Consider the following 15,893-nt stretch of genomic DNA (forward strand, 5'->3'; position numbering starts at 1 on the left):
GGGCTTATCCCATTAAACTGAAATCCGATGTCTTGGCTGTGTTTCAGAGATGGCTTGCATTGGTTGAGAACCAGTCTGGGTATAGGCTAAAATGCCTAAGGAAAAATAATGGGGGTGAGTATGTCTCATGTGCTTTTGAGCAGTTATGTGATGAGAGGGGTATTAAGCTTCAGTTGACCGCCCCCTACACCCCCCCAAGAATGGTTTGGCTGAGTGGATGAATAGAACCATCCAGAAGCATGTACGCAATATGCTTAGCCATGCAGGCCTACCACAGAGCTTTTGGACTGAGGCAGTTAGTACAGTTGTGCATGTCATAAACAGATCCCCCTCTAGTGGTTTGGATTTCCAGGTTGCAGAGGAGATATGGACTGGAAAACCTCCCTCTTATGCGCATCTCCGTGTCTTTGGATGTGAGGCATTTTGCCATGTACCCAGGAACAAGAGAAGTAAGCTGGATCCCGAGAGTGTCAAATGCATTTTCCTTGGTTATGGGGAAGCAAGCAAGATGGGTTACCGTCTCTGGGATCCGTAAGCGCGGAAAGTCATCCGCAGTCATGATGTAGTCTTCCATGAAGACAAAATGCATAGGCAGCCTACGAGAGTTATTGAGATCCACATGGTCATATTTCAGGAGGAGCCGACAGCAAAGCCTGCCGTGAGACGGTCTACTAGAGACAGACGTCCACCTGATAGATTTCAGCCCTCGATGCATTATGTCTTGGTTACAAATGCAGGAGAGCCTTTCACCTGTGATGAGGCTATGCGCAGGGGTGATAGTCACTCCTGGGGAGAGGGCTATGCAGTCTGAGATAGACTCCATGCATAAGAATGACACTTGGGATTTGGTTTCTTTGCCTACGGGCAAGAAGGCTTTGCCATGCAAGTGGATGTACAAGCTAAAAAGTACCCCTGGACACCCCAAGCCGGCATACAAGGCTAGATTGGTAGCAAAGGGTTTTAAGCAGGAGTATGGTGTGGAATTTGACGAGGTCTTTTCTCTTGTGGTTAAGATGACCACCCTGCGCTTAGTCTTGGCTTTGGTTTCTTAGCTTGACTTGGATTTATACCAGATGGATGTCAAGACGGATTTCTTACATGGGGACTTGCATGATGATATTTATATGGAGTAGCCTAAGGGTTGTGCAGAACCTGGCAGGCAGCACCTAGTGTACAAATTGAAGAAAAATCTTTATGGCTTGAAACAGGCACCTAGGGAGTGGTATCATAAGTTTGATGCCTTTATGCAGTCACAGGGCTACAGCCGGAGTGCTATGGATCCGTGTCTTTACACGAAGAAAGCCCGTGATGATTCTTTATTGATTTTGGTACTCTATGTGGATGATATGCTGATAGTAGGAAAAGCTCATGATGAGCTAAATGCTCTTAAGGCTCAGCTCAAGAAGAGCTTTGAGATGAAAGATTTGGGACATGCTGCTCACATACTTGGTATGCGCATTAGACGGGACAGACATCAGGGACTCCTCTACTTGTCACAGAGGGAGTACATTCATAAAGTCCTTGAGCGCTTCCGCATGTAGGACGTAAAGCCTATTGGCTATCCATTGCCTTCTTATGTGAAGGTATCACAGGCTGATTGTCCGCAGACAGATGAGCAGAGGGCCGAGATGGCCAAGATTCCCTATGCATCCGCAGTGGGCAGTCTTATGTATGCCATGATAGCCACTCGTCCAGATATTGCCTTTGCAGTTGGTGTTGTGGCATGCTATATGGCTATACCTGGCAAGAAGCATTGGGATGCCGTGAAGGGTATCATGAGGTACCTGAAGGGCACTGCAGATATGTGCATATGCTATGGCAGTCAGGATACAGGAGTTGTGGGGTACACTGACTCTGATTATGCAGGACATGCAGATAGTAGGAAGTCCACTTCTGGCTATGTATTCACCTATGCTGGAGGTGCTGTTTCTTGGATGTCCAGGGTGCACAAATGCGTGGCCCTTTCTACTACAGAGGCCGAATATGTTGCAGCCCACTGAGGCTTGCAAGGAGGCCATTTGGTTGGGTCGTTTAGTTGCTGACCTTGGTATTGATGCTATCCCTACACTGCATTCGGATTCTATGAGTGCTATTCACTTAGCCAAGAATCCGGTCTTCCATGCGAAGACGAAACACATTGAGGTGAGGTATCACTTCATACGTGGGGTCGTTGAGGACAAGTCTGTTGATCTTGTCAAGATCTTGACTGACCAAAATCCTACAGATCTGCTCACGAAAAGCCTCTCTACAGAGCGCTTTGCCTTCCTCAAGAGGTTGATGGGCATGGGATGAGATGACATCTTTCCTCATCCTGTTGTACTGTCTTTTTTCTTTTTCTTTTCACTCCTCACTAGGGCAGATTCGCCTTTAAGTGGGAGGTTGTTGGGGGTAAAGGCGCCTCTGCCTAGTCGCCCGTGTATTACTACACTGACAGTCACCGCCACTGCACACTACAAGTGACGGGCGCCCGTCACCGTCACTTTATTCTTTATTCTTTTAGTGACAGTTTGAATAAAGGAAGGCTCTTGAGTCCAACCTTCGATCCGTCGCTCCCTTTCAAAATCTTTGCTCAAAAGCATGCCATAGCATATCAAGAAGTACATATAACAACAGAAATAGCGGTACAGCCCCACTGAGTATCAAGTGATACCTCACTTCTATGTGCTTGCTTTTTATATGAAACAAAGGATTCTTTGCCAACATGATGGTACTCTGACTATCGCACTATAATAATGGCATGTCTTTACCAAGGCCCAGTCTCCTACTAGATGAGTAAGCCATATGGCTTCTTTGGATGCCACTATGCATGCAATATACTTGGCTTCAATGGTAGATAATGCCATGAGTGTGAAAAAACACTCTAAGTTTGCTTGGAGTTCCACCCTTCTCCCAAGTGCACTTTCATGAGCACAAATCTTCATAGCACAATAAGTTAGCCACGCCCCCTAGAGACTGTACAACTTTTGATTGTTGCAAGTTGGCAATATGGGGATGATTGAAGATACCTACACAACATTGTCTCCTACCTCTCCTCAACTATGATATACACTAAGGCAACTACCCCTCTTTCCTTCTACCACGATGAGAAACCAAGCACTACATCAGCTCCTTCCATCACTCCCCATTACCATCCCCTTCACAACCCACCAATACTAACCACATAATGCTACCCACTGGATTGTAGAGTGCCATGGGACTAGCACATGTCTAGGAGGGGTTAATGTTATTGTAGAGAAGAAGAAGAACTTGAAGTAGAAGATGATGAGCAAATAGTTGAGCTTGGAGATGATGATGATAGGTAGATATGGCCCATCTGAAGTATGTGTACGTCTAAAGGGGGTGGATGTCATGATGCAATGTGTCCATTTAGTAAAACTTATAGATTATATAGAAATACTATGATTTCATATATTTGTTGTGTTTGGTAAGAAAAATGAAAGTTGATTATGCCTTAAAGACTATATGCAAGTATGAGTGATGGTTCGAGATGCATCAACAAGTGCAAGACGAAGTTTACATATGATGGTTAAGACCAAAAGTGTCAAGAACAAGATAATGTCCACTACTCATGGGACAAGGGCAAAAGTGCCCAAATATAATGAACATGTAAAGGGTAAGGAGAAAAGCGAGACTTTTGGATGAAGCCAATGATGGACAATCGAAAGGGAAAAAATTTGGCACAATTTTTTCAACATGCTTGTGGAAAAAACGTGGAGAGGTTGGGAAGGAGAGATGTGTGCTTCTTATGCTCAATAGAAAGCTCTTGAGATAGGACAAAAGGGGAAGCCATCAAAGTTTATGATAAAAGGATTTGACAGAGGGTTTTAGGAGTGATTTTTGAACTATATTTATTGTCTAGAACAAAGCAAAATAGGGCGGCATGTTGTCCACAAAGTTCATGAGCTTCAAACAAACTTCTAAGTGCCTGTGTGGATGGAATCAAACTCTCTTTGACACTACAAATATTTGAGTTTCATCAAAACTCAAGTTTGGAATGGATTTATGGGCACTAAGGAGTGTTTTTTTCTTACTGTAATAAAATTGTCATACAAAGTTGAAGTGGTTTTTGAAGCCCCATAATGGTTAAACAATGCTTTTGATGAATTTTGATGCTTAGCATCATTTCGTGGCATTAATATGCATCATCTACTACAAAGATTTGAATATACGTATGGACTTATGAGGCACATTTCTTTGATTTTGGTCTATGTATAACAAAGATATTGATGCATGTTAAAGGGTTTTGAGCTATAGTCTCAAATTGTGTGTTGGGCCATCTTCCCAAGTGTGTTTGCATGCCTAGGACTTGGGCATCTTATATGGTTGAATTGAGATGTACTATTGGACTATATATAGAATAGAAACATCGAATTGCATCTCTATCAATATCTTTCACTTCATCTAAATACTTAATACTCTTTCTTTCTTCCCGATCCCTATTTCACTCTCTCTAAACCCTTTTGTCTCATACCCTTGTGGTAGACCTTCCACCTTACATGCTCCGACACCGCCTAAGGAAGATTTTGTTCACTATTTCATATGTTGTGATATTATACAACATGATCATAGAGATTGCAAGTCAAATAAATATGTTTTAAGAAAGAATTTGATGTTCTAGAAGGATGAGAAGTTTTGGTGCATGTACAACTATAGATGTTGCTACCTATGGACCGCAAATAGAGATATCTCTTGTTTCTAGTGCATGTAAAAAAGCAAAGTCATGGACCCATGCCACGCAAACTACGGGTAAAGGTAAAGTGCCAATGATAGAGCTAAATGATATGGATCAGAGTATCAGAGAGAAGACTCAACAGAATTCCCCTATGGATTCCTATTTTGTCTATGCTTATTTGGTAAAGCAATAGAGCATAGATGTAATAATGAAAGATGAAAGAAAAATAGATTATCAGAACCCAAGGACCTCAAAGAGGATTACTAAAGGGGGTGGCAAGACAAAGCTTGAGTAGTCTACACCTACTAGACCAATCCAGAGCAGAACATGGAAGATGTACAAAAAAAGAAAGCAAAAAAAAAAAAAAAAAAAAGAGAAAAGCCAAAGGGAAAGCAACCAAGATACAAGCTATTCTCTCACATAGAGACGGTTACACATCTTAAAAAGGTTTTGGAAGAGAGGATCCCAAACAAGAAAGTTGAGTTTACATTAGGTGAAATTATTGGGATAGCAAAAAGAGAGTTCCATGAAGAAATTATACACATTATAAAAATAAAAAGATGGTTTATGGGTGATCCAACTCAAGCCATCATGACACAAAGTGAAAAAATAGGGTTATAAGGCATACAATTGGTTTTAGAAGATGATGCAAATGCAAAGGTGGCTTATGAAAAAGTAGAACTTTTTGTAAACAGATCTAAAGTGAATAGTGTCACAGAGAAGACTGTGATATACAATAAAAATACAAGAGATGTATAGTCTATACAATATATAGAGGATGGAGTGGCTTCAAGGGCGATACCCAAGAGATATTATTCCAAAAACAATTGGACATGTGTTACCACAAAGACTATAGTGAAGGTTGGACAGTTGGAAACTCCATATGTTACACTGATTGATCATGGTTCAAAGATAAATATCATGGTGAGGAGTATTTATGAGAATGGAAGACAGCCTCTAAATGTTAACCATAGCTAGAGGATGTGGGCAACCAACAACTCTGCAAGAGACATGTATGTTGCCTATCCAAATGTGAAGATTACTATAGACATGTATAGGATGATCATCATCATTTCTTTATATAGGATTCATCATACATGGTGGTCTTAGGTCAGCTATTTATTACTATGGCACGTATGGATACTAAAGTTGTGGGCAATGGTTCTATCCATGTAAGGATCAAGACTCATAAAGCTAACAAAAGAGCAATGCAATTTATGATAGTTTGTCAAACATTTAAGAAGGGGGAGTACATAAAAGAATCACCCATTGCCTTCCAATGCCAAAGAATTTCAAGTGGGGTTTTCAATAGGTATTGCTCTTATGCAAACCTATGTTAATACTGAGAGGATAAAGCTCTTGCCTATTGCTACATGTGAAGATGCTTTTACTTCAAGCTCCATAGAATTCTCAACATAAGTTCCATGAAATTCTTAAGGACTAAAGAGATAATAAATAGCTCCCAAATAGTATGTTTGGAAGGTAGAAAAGAGTACGAATAAGCAAGGTTTATTGCAAGTTGATGAGGATTGCACAAAAGGTTTTTATTAAAGAGGTAGAAGTCTCACATCTTATGAGCACAATGGCAAGATGTTGGATAGTGCTCTTCTTATTTCAAGAGCTTCCATGAAATTCTTGAGGACTAAAGAGATAAAAAAATAGCTTCCAAATAGTATGTTTGCAAGGTAGAAAAGAGCACGAATAAGAAAGGTTTATTGCAAGATGATGAGAGGATTGCGCAAAAGATTTTTATTAGAGAGGTATAAGTCTCACATCTTATGAGCACAATGGCAAGATGTTAGATAGTGCTCCTCCTATTTCAAGAGCTTTGATCTACTTTAGATTATTTACCATCCACATGGCATCTTATGCCCTTTGTAACATCAATTGTACACTCCTCTCTCTCAATCCTGGAAAGCAAATTCCATCCAAGATCAAGGTCACCACCCAATTTATTTGTCTAAAAACTACTCCTAGATATTGAAATGCAATTCAAATGTGTTAAAGTGAGATTCATTGCTCCAAATTGCATGTTAATAGATCACCCCTATCTTCATGTACCAAGTAATGGAGTCAAAGGAGAAATTGAGATTGCAAACAAAGCTGCTCTTTCCATTCACATTAAATAGAGCAAAGCAAGGATAAGCAATGCCCAAATTTATATATCAAAGCAAGGACTGGCAAGGTGATTAAGTTCAAGTTAATATATCAAGCTTCTATAAGGTCAACTAGAAAACATAATAAAAATATTTTTCCTTTGTATTAAATAAGGGTGCATGGTCATGAGTAAGAGCATGGCCCTTGTTTTGAGACAAGGGGCTTGCTAAAAGTTGATGCAATAAAGATTTATGATTTCATACAATTTCATTCTATTTCAAGGTTGAGCTAAGCTCTTCATCCGGTCTTATTTTTCTTTCAAAATTTAACGAGGCATCAATGTTATTGTCATCCTCCTTGTTGATATCCCCACAAGCAACAATGACAGCTCATTCATGTATTGATACACCAAAGCACCAAGTGGACTTGTTGACTTACCGAGAATTAGGTCCTTTCCCCACCCCATGATATGGCCTTTATCATTTACCATTTAGTAGGAAGCTCAAGTTGAGCCAAGGGCTTGAGCAATCTACCATCATATATTGACAATAGCATGTTATATAAGAGTCAAAGAGAGCATGCCTTTCGTCTCCTACTTGAGGTTTTCCATTACCAATAAGGGGGTTTTTTAAAAAGTAAAAGTTTGACCAAATTAATCATTTTTAATCAATTCAAAAGTGGACCACTTATTTTGCCCGATGGTTTAATTCTTTTGGGCAAGCATTGCGTTGCCACATAAATATTGTAATAGTATATTCCCTTAAAGCCAATGCTAACAAAGAATATAAGTTGACCAAGAATTGATTAATGAGTTAAGGTTACTAAGATAGCATTATTGTAATAGCATATGCTTTTCAAGAAGTTGACCAAGCTTTCATTAATGAGTTCAAGATTTTACTAAGACAAACAATGGCTAATCGAAGTATGTTTGGTAAGAAAATCCATATTGACTGGTCTTGGCATTGAAGACATGAATAGAGGTAGTAACAAGGTTCTTACCAGTCCACTCCGTATTAACTCGTCATAACATTTAAGGCATAAATATAGGAGGTTCAGTGACAAGGCTCTGCAAGAGACAGCAGAGGGCTTACCAGGTCGAATGGGTATTCATGCCGGGCTACGAAAGCGATTGTTTGGCAAGTCCAATGGGATGTAAGAGATGCGCCATCAATTACAAATGCATGATGACTTTGGGAGAAATAATATTTGAAATTCTCGTTGGCATGTGCAACGGATTATCTTAAATGACAATCTGCAAAGTTTTGAAATTTTATTTACTAAGTTAATTATAATTTGGAATGAGATATGGAGCTCGCCCAGGGACCCACGCATGTTCACTGGTTTCCCTCAATCCCCCTACTCGCAGTTTGGCTTGCTTTTCCATAATTTGCAAAACTTTATTTTACAAAGTCAACATTTATAATTTTATTCGCGTTTCTGAAAAATTAAATAATAAATGGCCTTGGATTCTAGTCCCTCCTTGAATCCCGAGGGCTGCTGTTTATATCTACAGGTGTATCATGTATGTATGTCTGTGCGTCTGTGTCTGTGTGTCTATGACACTTATATAAGCTAATTTGAGGACCCATTCTTGAATATTATGACTTGCCCTGAAAAGTCAAGCCCTGAACATAAACAACACTCCATTCACGGACATCCCTCAGAATGAAGGATCACCCCTTATAGCCTTTATAATCCCTTAGAATAAAGAATCGCCCTTTGATTTTACCCTTTACATAAAAGGACCATTGATTAATCATGTCCTTTTTTCTTGATTTGGGCCTTTTAATTAAAAATACATTACAGGGCGGTTTTTCGTTGAGCCCTGAGAACTCCATGGACAGGAAATCTCTCCAACTCAAAGAGGGTGGTTTTTCGTTGAGCCCTGAGAGACCCACGGACAGGGAATCTCTCCAGCAACTCAAACTGGGTCAACTTCCCTTTTCCCATCAACCACTGCCTTTAGCATTTCGCCCAGAGCTCTCGCCAAGGGAGGTGGCACCGCATTGCCAATCTGTCTGTGCTTCGACTGGATGCTGCCGAAGAATCTGTAACTGTCAGGGAATCCCTGCAAAAACACCCAAGGAACCAAAGTTATAACATAGAGGCAGGAAGCCCCCGCAGAAACACCGGACTTCCAAGGAACTAGCAAAATTTAAGATGCTTTGATTATGTTGGAGTTATTTACCAGTCATCTAAGCACTAAAGTCGAAAACATGACAGGCGTACCTGTGATCGGGCACACTCCCGGACAGTGACGATGCGATCTTGCTCAGGATGAAAGCACATCCCAACTTTACCCATTGGCTGCGGATCAGTCACTGATGTGGGGAAATTACCTTCCCAATCCAGCCTCCCAAACAGACCCTTCCATTGATTGTGCCGTTCAGCAGTGTTTGGTAAGCACCAGGGAATCAAATCGACCAGTTGTCCAGTAGAGAGCTTCACCTGTAAGAAGGGAACAGCACTGATCTCTCTCTCTCTCTCTCTCTCTCTCTTTCTCTCTCTCTCTCTCAAAATCAAGAACACTGGCATCCTGTATTTCATATCCTACCTTCTCTTCTGGAAGGTCGCGCCAGTCAGCACCTGGCCTTTTAGGAATTCGTTGGCACCTAATATAGTTCAGCTCATTCATTTCTTTGGAGATGTGATCGTACAGGTGGCTCTCTTCACCTCGAATAAACTTCTGGAACCATGATTGTGGCGGATTTCCATACTGCAATAAGCCGGTCAGCAGTCAGAAACATAATCAAAGCTTATAGGAGACCCTGTTGATTGCTGCACGCATTACAAAAAAGGCAACAGTTCTTCCTAGCTCATTTGAGCAGGGTTTGGTCTTGTACACTTACATTTATTTCTAGCTTGTCTGCACCATTGCCAACAGGAGGCAAGTCACCAATGGTGTCCCGCACCGTGATGGACCTCAATGGGGCACCCATGGCAGCATTTCTAACAGCTGCATATTGGACACCTCCAGGCAATGAAAAACCCAGTTGAGAACTTGCAAAGACATGCCTAGGCTCTGGCCATTCAGGTAGCACTTCATCTGGGGAAGCCGCCCATATAAAAGCTCTCTTACGAGACTGGGAGACACCATAATTTCCAGCTTGAAGCACTCCAAATCGAACCTGATGAGTTAAAGACTCAGATGTCACACCTCCATTCTAATATTGCTGAATATAGACTAATATTAAACAGACTAGCACCAGTTAACCTTGAAATATGCAAATATCAAACCTGATAGCCCATCTCCAGCAACGAAGCTATGGTTAGACGGAAGGTTTGGCCCTTGTTAAAGGACACAAAATTGCGGACATTCTCCAGCAAGAAAAACTTTGGCCGATAATAATCAGCAAATGAGAGGAAGGACAGTATCATTTCACACTGAACCTTGCTCCAGGCTCTTTGATTGAAACGATTCATTCCTGAAAATCCCTGTACACACACACACACACACACACAACACACACATATAAAGAAATAAAGACTACAAAAACTAAGCCCCAAGCACTCCCCCCCTCTCTCTCTCTCTCTCTCTGTGCACGCGCATGTGTGTGTGTAAGCACTCCCCCCCTCTCTCTCTCTCTCTCTCTCTGTGCACGCGCATGTGTGTGTGTGTGTGTGTGAGAGAGAGAGAGAGAGAGAGAGAGACACACACACAATTCCTCACATTCTTATTTTGGTCTGAAAATACCAAAGATTAAAATGGTTTGAAGGAAACCTGGCATGGAGGACCGCCAGCAATAAAGTCCACCTCTCCAGGCATAGGAAGCTTGCCCTTTTTATCCTCACTAAATTGGAGACTTAATTGGTCGGCTTCTGGTGTAGACAAACAGTCATCCAGGTCCCCACCCTTTTCCATCATGCATCTGGAAAGAGCCACTTAAAAAGTGAGAGAAATAGTATGATAAATACCAGACTAAAGGCAGCAGAAAGAATTGCAACAAATGGAAGCTGAGTGGGGCTGGCAATCCTAGAATGCCAATTATGATCATGATCACTAGAAAACGGATGTTTGCGTGCAAGCATAAAATGTTGGAGTTCAACAGCTTATTTGCAAGTAAAGTTCTATCACTAACACCTCTGGTTAGTTAAAGCTCTATCACCTTAGAATGACATTGCAGTTTTCACAAAAAACTTCAGCTTCAGGATGATTTAATTTGTATGCCTCTGCAGCTGCATGCTCATACTCGATGGCCCATTTTGTCAAGCTCACACCTATAATTTGTGTATCAAGAAAAGGATGCAAGTTCAGAGCAAGCCAATTAATATTGGGGCGCCTAATATCTGATACAATCAAAGAAGAAGAAGCTACCTGATTGATGAAATCCCTCTGACAAACCTCCACAACCAGCAAATATGTCTAATGCAGCAAGGCGATTATCAGGCTTTGACAAAGACAGCCCCTGTGCTGGTTCCCCACTTTCAACTGCTTTTCCTTTCTTCTTGGCAATGGCTATCTCATCAGCTACTGATTTCCCTTTCATTGCAGGGCTTTTCAAGGAACTGAGCTTAATATTTGCTGGAAGCTGGCAACCAATGCAACAAGGCTTAGAAGCTCATCATGCCAGAATTCAAACATACAAATGTATTTTGCTTGTGCAAAGATGGTAAACCTGCTTAATGGTTCCTTTCTTGGGATCAAATATGCATGTGCAAAAGTAGACATTATTAAACGGTTCACGAGCTGAAAGTTCTTGAATATATGACTGTCTCTGCACTTCACACTTTCCAGCCACAGCATCAAGACTCACTTCAGCTGTCTCTTCGCTGTAGTATACCTATGGAACATGAAAGAAATCTGTTAAGATATGTCAACTGAGAAGTAAAAGACAAGCTACTAAACCAGAACATGCTCACTCATCACCTCTCGCACATCAGCACTGTAAGCTTTGTCTGGCCCAATGTCTTCTGGTCTGTAAAACCTTCTCACAGAGAGAAGGACATTTTTGGGATTGAGCTGCTTTGAGCCTTTGCCAGACTTCACACCTAAAAGCTGACAGATTACAAAAGCATGCAGACCTCTGTTTCTGCTGGCCTTGAACCTCTCAACTGGTTCATTCTCATCTGCAAGAGATGGAAAGGCATCTGGACTAACATACATAAAATCCCTCAAGGAATATTCTACTCCTTGATACATGATCCCCTCATCATTTGGAAGGATTTTTGTGGAGAATTTTTCTTGCTTCTCAGCTCTGAGAGTACAGGAATGGCATGTGCCAGTGCCAAGCGCCAAAGTGTTGTATGGAAGGCCTAAAAATGCACCTTTTTCTGGACAATACAAAGCCCTACAGTAGTATTCTGTGGGCAATCCCTGTTTCTTCCTATCTACTGCTCGAGCTCTCTCAGCTTCGTCTTCTGCCATCAAGGTCTTCCTAGAGTTATGATCCCATGCGCGTTTGCACATCTCTACAATAGCTGTCCCTTTTACATCCAGAAGTTCAACATCAGTGCACTTATCTGTCAAAAAGACAGCTCTTGAGTCAGCTGCATTTCCTAGAACTGTTTGGTGACCCCTCTCTAGAACCCGGCCGTGAAGACATTGAGCCCCGTTCTTTTTTTCATATAAATATTCAACAAGAAGCATGCCTGGCTCCTCGTTTTGTTCTTCAAGCTCAATCAGTACCACTCCTCCAACTGAAACTTCATCTGACTTGACCTGTGCTTTGGAATACACTGGCTCTTGAGCAGCAGTTTTGCCACATGATTTTGATGACCATTCAACATTTGAGGTTGTTCTTCCTAGAATAGACTTTAACCTGCCTCCTGAGCGTGTCTTCCCCTGGGGAATTACAATCATCTCCTCTTCATTGTCACTTAAGTCAGCAGCTTCATCTTGCTCGACAGCCTCCACTTCAGCATTTGCATCCATGGCTTCTTCAGCCTCTGCACCCTCTGGCAAAGCACTTGCATAGTACTCACTCCAAATACGATTCACCAACCTGGTAGTAATGGCTCGCATAGGCTTGGGCCGTGTGCCATCTGGACGCAGACCAGCCCTGGGGTTCAGATTCTGCCCTTTCTTCACCAACTTCTTCTTAGTCATCAAAAGCTTAACATGATGCTTCTGCTCCATCATAGATGTAAGACCAGTAACAAATGCACTCCGCTTTATTGTTTCATCAGGATACTCAGAGAATTGCTGCAGGATAATCTGACCATGAACTACAACATACCGCTCCACATCCAAAACTTTTGAGGAAATAAATGTTGGCTGTTCCTTTGGGATCTCAGCAAGCCGCTTAACAATATCAGAGAAAGAAAGACGAGATACACGAGCTTCCTCTTTCAGCATGGTGATGATTTGGATTGCAAGTTTGGCTGTTTTTAAAACAGGGGCATACCATTTGACATATTGATGAGATGGTTGACCAAGCCTGTACCATGCACCATCAGTGCGGATAGAAATAAACAACATAGAAGCTCCAAATTCTATCATCCATTCCTTTATGGAGCTCAGATAAATCCTGATTCCTTCAGGTTGGCTAGACTCCTGATTGGTACAGGATAACCCAGTATCAGAATTGTCATCAAGACTATAGCCACTGCCATCATCTTCTGTCATAATGCCTGAACCAAAGACCTCCACATCTGTTTCTGTTCCAGCCAACATGGGAAGCAACTCCAAAGAGACAAGCCTGGAATCACAGTTGTAAAGAGCCCAGTCATGAAGCATTCGCCGGGGAAGGTCTTCCAGTGCAACACCAGACAGATTATCATCAAAAAACACATATTCATCCATCTCTTCCTCATCTGCTTTATAGAAAGCAGGCTGAGGGTAATCATTAGCAATCTCATCCTCATTAATCTTAAGGTAATATTTCCCCTTGTTAGGCTGTTGAAGGCGCCGGTTTTGTCCTAAAGCCTTCCGATCCTCTTGCTCCTGAAGAAGACGTGCCAGCTTTTCATCATCTGTCATGGCTTGAACTCCTCTCTCTTCTACTGCTCCTGAGGAGCCCTGCTCCCTTATTTTGATGGAAGCCCCTTTAGATGAAGCCATACCATCTGCACAATGTGCATCCCACCTCCGGCACTCCTTTTCCAGAGCAGTTATGGCTGGGAGCCCACTGAAAAGCTGGTCACGCTCATCGGCAGCTTCATCGAGTCCTCCAAGCTGTGAGGCTATAAAAGTGCCCTGTGAGATGAGGTAATCTCGAGAAAAAAACTGGCCCCCTTTGTTGGAAAATGCTCTTGAAAGCCTGACACATAAGTCATCAAATCCCAGTTCAGGATCGCCCCCGTCTGGTTTGGAAAGAGCCTTGTAGATTTCCACACAGACCAGGGCTCTCTCAAATATTTGATCATATAACTTTCTGTAAGTACCAGAAGGCTTAATGCACAAGTATTCTGCCATATCGGATATAATCCATATCTGTGCCTGGCCATTTTCATAACCCCTGATATCCCATGCTTCAACAGGAAACCCCTCACACCGAACTCCATGCTCCTTAGCAGCAGGCCCATTTGTGGGCAGTATCAACCCTGTCACATATAACGGGATAATTCCCATCATCTCCATAGCCATTGCCTTGCCCTCTTCGTCGTGCACAACAAAATCCAGCAACCTACGTTTTGGTGCTTCCCCTGCATCCTCATTTCCTCCTGCCGTAAGGACAATGGCGACCTCTTCTCCTTCAGCAACTCTCTCTGCTTTCACCTCCACAACGGCATCTTTCTCGTCCAGCCTTATCCTCTTCTCCTTGAGGCACTTTGCAGCTGCAACCCTTTTGGGTCTCTTTCTCCCTACTCTATCAGTGTATGGAGTTGCATCCTCGTCCTCCTGTATGTCAGCCTCTTCATCTTCACTATTCCCACTGTCCTTCCCTCGGGACCGCTTGCCATTCTTTTTCCTCTCCTTTGGCACTTTCCTCCGTTTGGAAGCATTGTCTTGTTCCTTGGCTACTTCTCCCTTGCCCTTTCCACTATCCGAGGCCTGCAGTTTGCTGTCAATAATAGATGCAAGTTCTGTCTTCATGTGCGATTCCTCATCACAAGATTTGCTTGATGTGATTGTTCCCATATATTTCAGGCACTCCTTCCATGTTCGGAACTTCTCACCTGTACCACGTTTTTACAGAATATCAGAACTAGTGCGGCGTTCTAAAAAGCACTGAACGGAACAATGAAAGCATCCCGCTGTATGATGTTCCAGAACTTAGAACAGCAAGAGCTTAAATCAAAACTTCAGCATTGATCTCCAAACACATAGTACTATTGAAAGTGCAAGTGTGAGGTCAAGGCTTCTCTGATGATGTCCCAAATTTTAGAACAGTGAGCGCTAAAAATAAATCTCAGAATTGATCTCCAAATAGATGGTACTACTGATAGTGTGTGTGCGGTCAAAGTTACAGCGACACCTCTCTCTCTCTCTCTCTCTCTCTCTCTCTCTCTCTCTCTCTCTCTCAGAGGAGAAGCCATACCCGAGGGCGCAACAAAAGTTCGTCTTATGCGGCCATTGGAAGACGTAGACTGCAAAACGGTGCCTCCTTGTCGCTGCCACTGAGAAACGTCCACAGCAGTGTCAGCTGCGGCCATGGCAGGCAACAATAAGCAGGATTTCGCGACGCAGGGAGAAGGGGGAGGGAGGGAGGAGGCGATCAACCTCTCAGCTAGGACCTGTCATGAGATAGGGTTTGCGGATGGATGCAGGGAAGGAAGGGGACACGACCAGAGAGACATGGAGGGAGGGAGGAGGCTGGAGGACCGGGGGCCGTAAAGGCGGGAAGGAGGGATGGTTTGGAAAGAAAAGGCGGGAATTCAAAGTCGTCCTCCTCGCCATGGCGAGAGGGGAGGAGCTATGGCGGGAGTCCTAAATTCCCTAAGCCCAAACACCATCTTGTCATTTTAGATGGTGCAGGAGAGGGTGGGTTCATGGGCCATAGTGTCTCTCTCTCGCCTTCCCAATGTTCATCAAAAACAATTTTTGTGAATAAATATTTTAAAATTTAATGATTTCTTTTATCATACTATGGTGTTATCTTTCCATAAGTATCACGGGTGGTCTCCTGAAGGTTCAAACTCACACACCCATACACCAACGATTGAGCTATGACCTTCTTGGTAATACAACGATGCTAGGTTGTTTCGCGGCAGCTTTGTTGCCCCAAAGCGGCAAAGCAAAGTT

At 42.5% G+C, this 15,893-nt stretch overlaps 1 protein-coding gene across 1 annotated transcript; it reads right to left on the reverse strand.

The window, feature by feature from the left end:
* Positions 1-8,225: 8,225 nt before the first annotated feature.
* LOC148027099 (DNA (cytosine-5)-methyltransferase 1B-like) lies at positions 8,226-15,628 on the reverse strand. The gene is made up of 11 exons (XM_087691633.1): positions 15,190-15,628; positions 11,637-14,827; positions 11,386-11,550; positions 11,085-11,298; positions 10,876-10,987; positions 10,491-10,638; positions 10,007-10,204; positions 9,619-9,897; positions 9,324-9,485; positions 8,999-9,217; positions 8,226-8,837 (listed from the first exon to the last, which is right to left on the reverse strand). Exons 1-11 carry the CDS (start codon positions 15,302-15,304, stop codon positions 8,691-8,693), a joined length of 4,950 nt encoding a protein of 1,649 aa, XP_087547759.1. The 5' UTR covers positions 15,305-15,628; the 3' UTR covers positions 8,226-8,690.
* Positions 15,629-15,893: the final 265 nt, after the last annotated feature.

This window comes from Lygodium microphyllum, chromosome 13 (genome assembly GCF_053477565.2).
Source record: "Lygodium microphyllum isolate KBCC chromosome 13, Lygodium_microphyllum_v1.1.10, whole genome shotgun sequence".
Taxonomy (NCBI): domain Eukaryota; kingdom Viridiplantae; phylum Streptophyta; class Polypodiopsida; order Schizaeales; family Lygodiaceae; genus Lygodium; species Lygodium microphyllum.